We start from the raw sequence: 10,564 nt of genomic DNA, 5'->3' as shown, positions 1-10,564 counted from the left end.
TAGATGGCGATCTTGGATGACTGATACATAGATATCCTGTACATATCTATGGACTTACAGGTGTTCTGCTGAAATGATGGACACATTCTCAGGACACAACATAGTATTAAATCTATTTAACGCCAGCGAAAGTTTTTACCATTTTAATAAGCAGTTTATTTCTAGTATTTTTTACTGTTTCATTTCAATTTATGTCATATTTGGGACATAAATAGCGTTTAAAACGTTGATTTGAAAGATTTGAATACGCTCTTTAGCAATAAACATTCATTAAAATCAAAATTCAATACAATTTCTAAATTGTTTACAATTTATTTTTTACATAACAGGTAAAAGAGTTCAATGGTTTGGCTTTGCTCTCAGCATTACAAATTGGTTACCTGTCTTCCCACCATGAAAGGTCTTACTAATGTCATTTCTTTTCATTTTTATTTGTATTTTATTGTATTTTTTATTTTATTTTTATTTATCTATTTTCTGTTTTGTTTTGTTTTTTTATTCTTTATTTATTTTTATTTATTTATTTATTTTTATTTATTTATTTTTATTTTTTTATTTTTTGATGGAGGGATCTTACCTCATGTTGCATACAAAATGTGGTACAAACTTTTATGTTTTGGACAATTTAAGAAGTGAATTATTAAATGTGCTGTATATACTGTTCTTAAGCCACCACAAAAGTTTTTCAAAACTTCTGTCAAAAGAATTTAATAATATACTAACTTACATTAACTAATTAGGATATAGTACATTCTTCAGTCTGATCTATGTACCTGTGAGGTATGCAAGTTTTAAAATGTATCCTAGTGACAGAAAAAAAATTTGAACAAGTCTTTAATTGGACAGTTCTCCGCCCAACAACATTCTCCAATGTGTGCATGTTAAACAAAGTAGCATGTTTATACACATACAAAGTGCCATTGACAGACGACTAAGTTGGACGTATTCAAACACATGCGCTCTGACACACACAATGGACAGCTGTTTTGCTTAACAACTGCTGGTCATGCTCACTTAACCCATGAGGGAGGAGGACACACATCTCCCCCCACTTCCTGCTACATTCAGGAACCAAAACTACAAAACCGATAGCCTGACAATGAATGAAAAAAAAGGTTTTACTGAAGATACAGGAAGTCAGTAGGCAGAAACAAAAGCCAAGGCCACATTCAGAAGATCTTGCTGTTGCAAAAGTGATAGGGTGTGGTTACAATGATGGCAATACTCCAGCCTTTACAGCCGATTCTGGTAATTTTTAGATTCAGAGGCAGGCTAGCAAAGCAGAAACACAATGACAATGGAAACTCTGCATGCGTGAGATCCTCTTACTCAAATTCGACGTTTTACTGGCTCTCTGTGGTTGAATTAAAACCACATATACTAGATATCCAAAGTCAGAAACAAAACCTGAAGTTTCAGCCTTCAGACTTAAAAGGAAAATATTATTAGACATTGATTCCAGCACACAAAAAATACTGAATTCATTATTTTAAGGCAGTTCAATTAATATATGCATTACACAATGTGCAGACTGTAAATGTAAAATGTAAATGGCATTTACAAAACTGTATAGAACCTTATTGCAGTAACTTGTAGGGTAAAAATGTTAACTAATAGGTATCACTATAACTTTCCCCAGTTGATTCATAACAGTACCTTGAGACATATATTTTCTATTACAAGTTTTCTGAAATGTGATGATTAAATGCATGAATGAGGCAGTAGCTTCTTAAATATGCACAGATTTGCATACATTTCCAGAAAAGAAATGAGCATTAGATGAAGCCAGGTTTAAAATTCTTGCTTCATTTTGTTGACGTTAAAGTTAGAGAGGATTTTGCATATCTCTTTTTATCACTCCATAAATCAGAAAATACTGTCAACAAATCACCATTTTAGAAATGTTATAATAATATGTAAATAACACGACTGAGAAAACCTTCAGAATATAGTCTGACAGGTAATGTTAGCTCTGGATCATCTGGCTTATTGACCAGCACATGAAAAGACAAGTTTTGCCTGTAGTGTCTTGCCTTGAAATGTTAAGCAATACAGTTGCTTGACAAATCGGTTATAAAGATTTACAATACATTTTAACAGATTGTGCATGGTCTGCATTTCCGATTACTGCTTTATGTTCCAATGCACAGTTTATTTCATAAAGAGCTACATTTGATTTAGTCTGGTGGGAATCAAGCTACAGGCAGAATATCTAAATGTTTGGCATTGGACCAACAGTTTGAAATCTCTTCTACCATCCACATGTATAAGCTGTGGTAAACACATTTGTTAAATATTTAACATTTGAAACCCTTAAACTTTCATTTCTTGTTTGCTCATACTGATAAGAGCGTCCAAAAATGCTTTTACTCATTAACCAAACAGAAACGTGAGTGCAGGATCTAGTCTGACACTGTGCCAGGATGTTAGGGAACGGCTGGGAAACTGCTGGCTCCTCCTAATGTGAGCAGACACACGTGCTGGTGCTTGACTAACCACATTCAAGGTCTCTGCTAGACCGGTATATTTGAAAAACAAATGACCACCCTATGCCAGTCAATAACAGCACACAGATCAAGACATGATTGAGCAAAGAGTTATTACCCCAAACTCCAAGTTTATTCATGAATACATAAACCAGCCCTCTCAGTCCCTCATGACCAATAAAACATACACTCAGGAAGATAAAATTTACAAAAACACTTGCATGGGAGTGAGAATTGCAACTCTCAACGGTCACTGGTTTACAAATAGAACTAAATCTCATTTCAGAACATTTTGGTGAACATTGATGTGGTCATCGCTTGCTGACCAGCAGCAGAAAAAATCTGAGTTAAAGCTGTAGGCCAAGTGAGGGGGGGAAAAAAAATTATTACTACCTCCCCCTAAAAGAATGCTCACAATTTCCAAAAACTCAAACCAGGACACTCAAAGCAATATGGTCATTGCCAACAGAACTTACTGAAAACATACGGGTAAAAATTGTAATCATTATTTTGCGACATGAGAATTTGCATAATTGTGACATTTAAAATACATAAACCAATTTATACAACAAATGTAATTAGTCCTCTGGCTGTAATCACGGCTTTATCATTGGGCAACTGACCAGATGTGAGAAAGAGTGGGCAAAATGAATGCATAAATCACGTAATCACCACAACAATTAAAAGAGGGGGGGAGTGCAAGTTAAAATGGTCATTAATTAATCCAACATACAAGTTAGGACAGGCCAGTGGCCAAAAACGTGGGGGTAAAAATACAGGTTAGTTAAAATGTGTATGTGTAATACATGACAGTGACATGTAGCTGTGTGTTTCTCAAGGGAGATCAGGGTGGTGAATAATGGCAGTTTAAAAGTTAAACCAAACAGGCAGAGATACGTAATAGCCTCTCAACCTCGTTTGACATTGTGGTACTAAAGAAATACAAAACCCTGAAAACCAATAACGGTTCCCACCAAACACACATCTTCAGGTCTCTGCCAAGTCTCACATGTGAGGGCAGCATATGAGAGAGTAAAGGAAGTACAATGCTGAGGGAATGGGAGAAAATGAGGCTCAAAGATTTTTGAGACGGCTGTACATGTCTCTCTTGCTGCGTTCTCCAGCCCAGGTGCGGCTCTTAAGGCGGAACTTCCTCAGGTCTTCTTTAAAGTCTTCATGATGCATCGGCCTGTAAGCCTGTGGTTCACAGACCGACTACAGAGAAAAATGCATGCATTATAAACTTGGAAAGAGAGGGGGAAAACTCAGATGTAGGACATTCAAACTGTGAAAGCACACATACCTTGTGAAGTGGGAAAAAGTCTTTGTAGCCTCCCTTCAGGATATAGAGTTCAGGGTAATGGAGGTTGGGGTACTCATTCAAAAACCGATCTCTTTGTCGAACATAGCGACACATCCGTGGGCCACGTTCGGATGAAAATTCACAGTGGAAAACCAGCAGGACACGCTTCTCGGGACATTCTGGAAGAATAGGACTCTTTAAAAAGCGGTCTTCAATTTGATTCTCTTGATGGAGGTTAAGTGCACCCTGAAAGGAGGAGGACAAACAGGAGTCAGCTAAATTTGCCCCACACAAATACGACAGCATGCAACTGCATCAAGGTTAATTAAATCCTAACCTTAATATGACCGCCCTCATACTCATACGGATAACGGCAGTCGATGACAAACAGCCTCTCCACCAGATCGCTGTACTGGCCGTTCATTGCTTTAACCATCTGAAAATACAGAAACAGATGTTAGAAAACAGGATGCAGAAAATGTGCCAATGCACATACTTTGTATAGATGACATGTAACTGCTTGTTTTACATGCTCTTGCATTTGAAATGTCCATGCTAAATGGTAATGTGTGCAAACTTACAATATCTGGAGTGATGTATTTCAACTCTTGGTGTTTTCCTTCAACTGTGGGTAGCGCAGGAGCCTTCAAAATGACAAATGCACACTTTTAAATGGTGTTTGATTTATTGTTATGATTTTATGTGTGTGAGTGTCATATGTAATTACTACAAAATGCAATAATCACCTTGGTGAAATCTCCAGTCACATTACTGGGATCTGTATCCAACATTCTTTCAATCTGTGTGTGACTAAATGACTTTGACCTTAGAACCTGTAAGAAGGTGGTATCAAAGTTAGACCCAAATTATAAACTCAAATTATGGTTGCTGTTGTTTTTCCAGTGAGGTCTGACCTGATGAGGCATAACATCCTCCTGTTCTGTGGGTGCAACTTGTGTCCCTGCCAGGCTCCGCCTCCTCTTCACTCTGACAGGTGTGTTCTCATCCTGTGGCCTCTCGGATCTCTTTAGTGGGATACGCCCTCCGGGGTTCGGCATAGAGGGCGATCGGAACAACCCACGTGGACGGCAGCGAACAACAGGCTAAGGGCAATATAGTGGGTTTGGTTATTAACTATGTCAATAACCATAAAAAACGAATCAAAAAGAGATAGTGTAACAGCATACCGAATAATTACTGTCAGTACTTTGTTTAGCCACCAGAGGAGCTGTGAGAAGACTGTCCATTCCAAAAGGAACCTCAGAGTCGTTCTACACAAACAAATGCATTATGGTTATTTACAAATCAAAGAAACCGAAGAATAAAACAAAAGCAAATTGAGAAGTCACCTCTACATCATCTAGCCCCTCTAAGAAGCCATCATCATCATCATCGTGGAGACAGGAGAGCGAGGGGCGGCGCAATATGAAGTGACTGCTCTCGTCGGAAGAGTCGGGCTGATGGGATGAAGTTGGGGAAAGCTGGAGAACAGAGGAAAACCCAAGCATTTAAAAGTTACATCAACATTAAACCTTTTAGAACAGTTTTCTACAGGTTCTGCCAAGGATGCATGTTGTACCATTAAAGCAGGAGCAGAGTTGGGTCGGCAGGCAAAAGCATCCTTGGTACCTCCAGTGGACCGCGTACAACAGCGTGATGCTGGCATGGAAGGCTTCTTGAACTCAAAATTCTCCTGGAGAAAAAAAAAAACAGATTGAATCAATGAAGTCGTAAGAGAAAGAGAAAAGTCATTTCAACACCCACCCCATGAATTCCCATAACTTTCCAAGACAGATTGAATCAATGAAGTCGTAAGAGAAAATAAGAGAAAGAGAAAAGTCATTTCAACACCCACCCCATGAATTCCCATAACTTTCCAAGACTTGCAATAACAAATCATAGCACTTACTCTCTCAAAAAGCAATTCCTAGTCAATTTTGAGCATGAATACATCAATACACTGCCTACAGAAACACAAACTAGAGACACGAAACACACACCTCAGCCAGGTTCTCTTTGTTGTCACTGCCATTTGCACGAGTCCACACTCCATAACGCGAGGGATCTTGTTCTTTATTTCTCAAATTGGGACTGTGACCCAAAAATTGCAGCTACAAAGAAAAAACAAATCTTACGTTTATACTTACACCACAGTTCAAAAGTTTGAGGTCAGTTAGAGAAACGCTTATTTAGCAAGGACACGATCAATCAAATCAAAAGTGACAGTAAAGACACTTGTAAAAAGTACCACTGTTTCCACAAATATATTAAAAAGCATTTTAGAATGATTTCTGGTCATGTGACACTGAGACTAGAGTCATGGCTGAAGAAAATAAATTACACTTTAAAATATTATATGAATAGATTACTATAAATTTTTCTACCAAATGCAGTCTTGGCAAACACATTAGACTTCTTTAAAATCCCAAACTTTTGCATGAGAATGTATAAAGAATGAACTTACTGGCAAAGAGTGTATCCTGCGAATGGGCATTTTTCTGTACGAACAGAAAGAACATTCGATTAAACCCAAGTCAATACAACAGATTTCACAGACAAATGCATCCTCTGCTTTGTAGTGCATGACCACGTACTCATTAACTGCTCGTGTGGCATCCTGCATGGCCTTCTCAAATCTGTGAGGAAAAAGAAAATGCTATTGAACAGCTAGTGTATTCAAAGTCTCCTCCCGCTCCAACCAAACACAAGCCCAGATGACAATCCAGACTACTAGGCCCCTCACAACTCTATATTTAACAAATACACCGATGCCCACCTGTATGCAAAACAGCCCTCAGCAGAACTGAGAAGGGGGGGGGTCTTCTAATTTACCATATGCCCACACAACTCTAACCCCCTCTAAAGCTTCTTTTGTTGGCAGAGGGGAGCAGGGGGAGAGAGAGTGAATGGTGGTTTGGAGGGGGAGGAGGTAAGGAGTGTGGCTCTTTCATAGCATAGGAAAAAGGAGGAATTAAGAGTTAAGAAGGGGGTACTGTAGTAACCCTGGCTACCTCACACACACATATTACCGCTCTATTTGGATGCCTGCTCACACAGGGCATGAAAAGCGTGCCACCATTCACCCAGCCCCCTTCGAAAACGAGCCACACAACACACACACTGATGTGTGAAGGAACCCAAACAGCTGTAGGCCTGGCTGCAGATAAATGGATTCCCACAGACACCAAATGGCTTGGAAAGGAGAACCGTCTCACAGACTGTAGATTACCAGAGAGCCAGGGTGTACACAGATTTAATGCATGCTGGGTAAATAATACTATATCTGAGCCTTTGCAAATTTAAAATGATAGTTTACCCAAAAAATTATTTCTGGTTTATTCAATTAAGCAATGTCATTCTGCCTAAAATCTTACTTTGTGCCTCACAAAAGTAAATCATCCTTGTGAATAACTTGCGAGTACATGACATTTCATTCTAAGCTGAATCTTTGCTTTAATAAAAGGATGTGCAGTGTGGTTCAGATATCCAGTGACTCTGTCTGTGTGTGTGTGTGCGTGCGTGCGTGTGTGTGTGAGATCTGTGATGGAGGCCAGCATATGCTCAGCGAAGCCATGAAAAACAGACAAGCTGAGCATATGTACGCTCCATCTAACGGCAGGGACTAGATTCGACGTATAATCCTCAAGCCAAGCTCCATCTCACATGTCAGATATTATGACCAACAGGCAGAAGAATCATACTCACTTCTGCTCAGCATCCAGAGCATCCAAAGGGCTGGGAGACTCTAGTCCAAGACCTGTGGGGAGGAGACACAGGTGAGAAAACCGCCACAAGCTGTTAGTAATACAGCAGAGCTTAACTATAGCCTAAAGATCACTGCTCACACTCCAAATGGTATGATCTGTCACACACTGTATGGCAAGCTTTAACATTCCTCACAACCAACTAAAAAAAAATGAATTGTTAGTAGCACTTAATTTCATTACTAGTGAGCAATTACATCCAACTAGTATGCTTTACAATTATTGCTCATATTTATTAGATAATTGTAACAATTTATGAGACACAAAAATCTATTACTAGCAACACTTTTCATCTTACTAGTTACTGCTTTTTTTAAATGACACATCTAATGACTTATTTAAAAAAAAAAGTAATTAAAAAAAGTAACTAAAAATTATAATTAAGTTTATTTATAAAGTTGCCAATCCAATGTGTGTGTGTGAGATCTGTGATGGAGGCCAGCATATGCTCAGCGAAGCCATGAAAAACAGACAAGCTGAGCATATGTACGCTCCATCTAACGGCAGGGACTAGATTCGACGTATAATCCTCAAGCCAAGCTCCATCTCACATGTCAGATATTATGACCAACAGGCAGAAGAATCATACTCACTTCTGCTCAGCATCCAGAGCATCCAAAGGGCTGGGAGACTCTAATCCAAGACCTGTGGGGAGGAGACACAGGTGAGAAAACCGCCACAAGCTGTTAGTAATACAGCAGAGCTTAACTATAGCCTAAAGATCACTGCTCACACTCCAAATGGTATGATCTGTCACACACTGTATGGCAAGCTTTAACATTCCTCACAACCAACTAAAAAAAATGAATTGTTAGTAGCACTTAATTTCATTACTAGTGAGCAATTACATCCAACTAGTATGCTTTACAATTATTGCTCATATTTATTAGATAATTGTAACAATTTATGAGACACAAAAATCTATTACTAGCAACACTTTTCATCTTACTAGTTACTGCTTTTTTTAAATGACACATCTAATGACTTATTTAAAAAAAAAAGTAATTAAAAAAAGTAACTAAAAATTATAATTAAGTTTATTTATAAAGTTGCCAATCCAACACACTCTTGGGTAAACTATTTTACATTTTAGCAAATTGTGGCTAATTTGTAAACTTACACTTTTTTTACACCCCACTGAAGGTTAAGTTTATAGGGTGGATTGCACACATCACCACCCTGTTACATTTTCTAATGAGGTGACACTGGCTAGAAACAAGTGTCTATGGATTTAACACTATGACAACTGGAATTGATACGTTTACTAAAGAACAAGTAGCATTAACTAATAAGACCTTAGTAACTGAACATGACGGTTTTTTATTTAACTGCTCACTATCAAAAATAAGTGGTAGTAGCATAACAGACAGATTAAAGCTTAAAAGGCTTGCCATACACAAACTCACTGGCGTTCAAGTCTTTACAGGAAAACGAATGCATGTTTTCCAAGCTAACCTGCATCTGAAGAAGCATCAGAGGCGAAGGAAGGGATCTTCAGGAGGGGCAAGGGTTTCTTCCGCTTTGGTGTCTCACATTGACTACATCAAAACGTCAAAGCAAAGAATTTAAAAACTGAAATGTATCGCATTATATAAACGGTTTAGCTATTACACAAATACACCAGGCTTTGATAGCGAGAGTAACGTAATGTAATCAGCCTCAGAACAATTCCAGGAAGTAGCTCTGTGGTTGTTTACTTTTTACTCGTGCCATCAAAGAATAGCCCAGCTTCACTCACCCTCCAAGAACAGCGAGATTATTCATGTTCAGAGCCAGGTTGGTCACAGGAGACAGCACTGCCATGGGTCCGGGGGAGGCCAGGGTCACGCAGGGGGAGCCCCTCGCCCCGATCTCCGGTAAGGAGAGCAGCGGAGGTCTGAGGACTGCATCGGGCCCGGCGCTGAACGGATCATTTACAGGGCTGATGTCGCCTGGAGCAATATCAACATCCATCTCTGAAGGGACGCGGATCGTCGGATGATTGTTGAAAATAAGATCCAGTCAGGCGCGAGTAAGACGGCAAAGGGTTAAGCCAAGTTAGCAAGCGCACAGCAACCAGGGCAGGGGCTTAAATTTATCTTATTTAGGTTTGAGAAAACAACTTGCAGAATTCTGCATAATAACTTCGCCAGATTACACAAGACACTATAAAAAAAAGGGGGGGGGGTTTAAAAATCCATCTTCTGTGATCTTTGTTGTCAGAGAGCTGCCGATTAGATTGCACTCTCTCTGACTTTTTCAAACTCTGCTGTGGAAGAAAAGTGCTGAATGTAGCTCTTATTTATGTTCAAAACATGCAGTCCACAAGCGGCAATCGGAGTAGCCAATGAGTAGCGCCGTTATATCTGATTCAACCAATCACATGCGCTTCCTCTTTTTTCCGCATTGTTCTCTGAGGGAAGGTGGGCGGGCCAAAGAATGACAGACAAATCTGATGTCCAATGAACATTAAGGTAACAACAGCGCTTCTATAAACTCACCCAATGGCTTTTATGTTTACATAAATTGGGCGGGATATAAATGTATAGCTGTAGAACGAGGAAAGATTTTCCCGCGGAACAGTTCAAGCTGCAGCTTGGAAACGCCTTCAGTTGCAAGAAAACCAATCAAATGCCAACGTCCTGGCGCGGAACGTACCACTCAAATCTCATGGACAAAGAAGTGAATATACATTTGTTTACTACAAAACAAACGTTTGTAAAACGTCTGTTTTTGGTATATGTTTGTACCGCAGTTTATTTATTTAACTTATAGGTAGTTGAAATAGAATTTTCAGTCATTTCAGCAATTATTTGATGTTATCATCCATATAAATAATTTTAAACTATTTTCAAATCATTTTTTAAGTATTCTTCAAGCTTATCATACATGCAGTTTCCATTACCTCGTATTAATTTAGAGAGAAAGCTAGTGGCGTCAAAAAGATTGAAAAATATGAAAATTAAAAACAAAACGGATTTACAGTTTCCCTTATAAATGTACATTTTAACCTGAAAAAAGCTGAGAAATAA

The 10,564-nt window shown here is 38.8% G+C and overlaps 1 protein-coding gene across 2 annotated transcripts; it reads right to left on the bottom strand.

Annotated features, from left to right (window-relative positions):
• Positions 1–2,585: 2,585 nt before the first annotated feature.
• On the bottom strand, positions 2,586–9,878 carry LOC107582534 (M-phase inducer phosphatase 1-like). Of its 2 annotated transcripts, none has more exons than XM_016268429.1 (15): positions 9,292–9,878; positions 9,009–9,091; positions 8,147–8,198; positions 6,384–6,425; positions 6,254–6,287; positions 5,790–5,900; positions 5,369–5,482; positions 5,139–5,270; positions 4,977–5,060; positions 4,704–4,892; positions 4,536–4,622; positions 4,371–4,433; positions 4,127–4,225; positions 3,790–4,035; positions 2,586–3,701 (listed from the first exon to the last, which is right to left on the bottom strand). In XM_016268429.1, the coding sequence occupies exons 1-15, from the start codon at positions 9,504–9,506 to the stop codon at positions 3,561–3,563; spliced, it is 1,692 nt and encodes a 563-aa protein (XP_016123915.1). In that variant the 5' UTR covers positions 9,507–9,878; the 3' UTR covers positions 2,586–3,560. The 2 variants fall into 2 exon arrangements, with proteins under 2 accessions (XP_016123915.1, XP_016123914.1); XM_016268428.1 differs by lacking the exon at positions 8,147–8,198 and adding an exon at positions 7,495–7,546.
• Between the last annotated feature and the right edge of the window lie 686 nt (positions 9,879–10,564).

This window comes from Sinocyclocheilus grahami, unplaced genomic scaffold (assembly GCF_001515645.1).
Source record: "Sinocyclocheilus grahami isolate Dianchi unplaced genomic scaffold, SAMN03320097.WGS_v1.1 scaffold45.1, whole genome shotgun sequence".
In the NCBI taxonomy this organism is placed as follows: domain Eukaryota; kingdom Metazoa; phylum Chordata; class Actinopteri; order Cypriniformes; family Cyprinidae; genus Sinocyclocheilus; species Sinocyclocheilus grahami.
The sequence above is the reverse complement of the archived record's forward strand: the minus strand, read 5'-3'. Positions and strand labels throughout refer to the sequence as shown.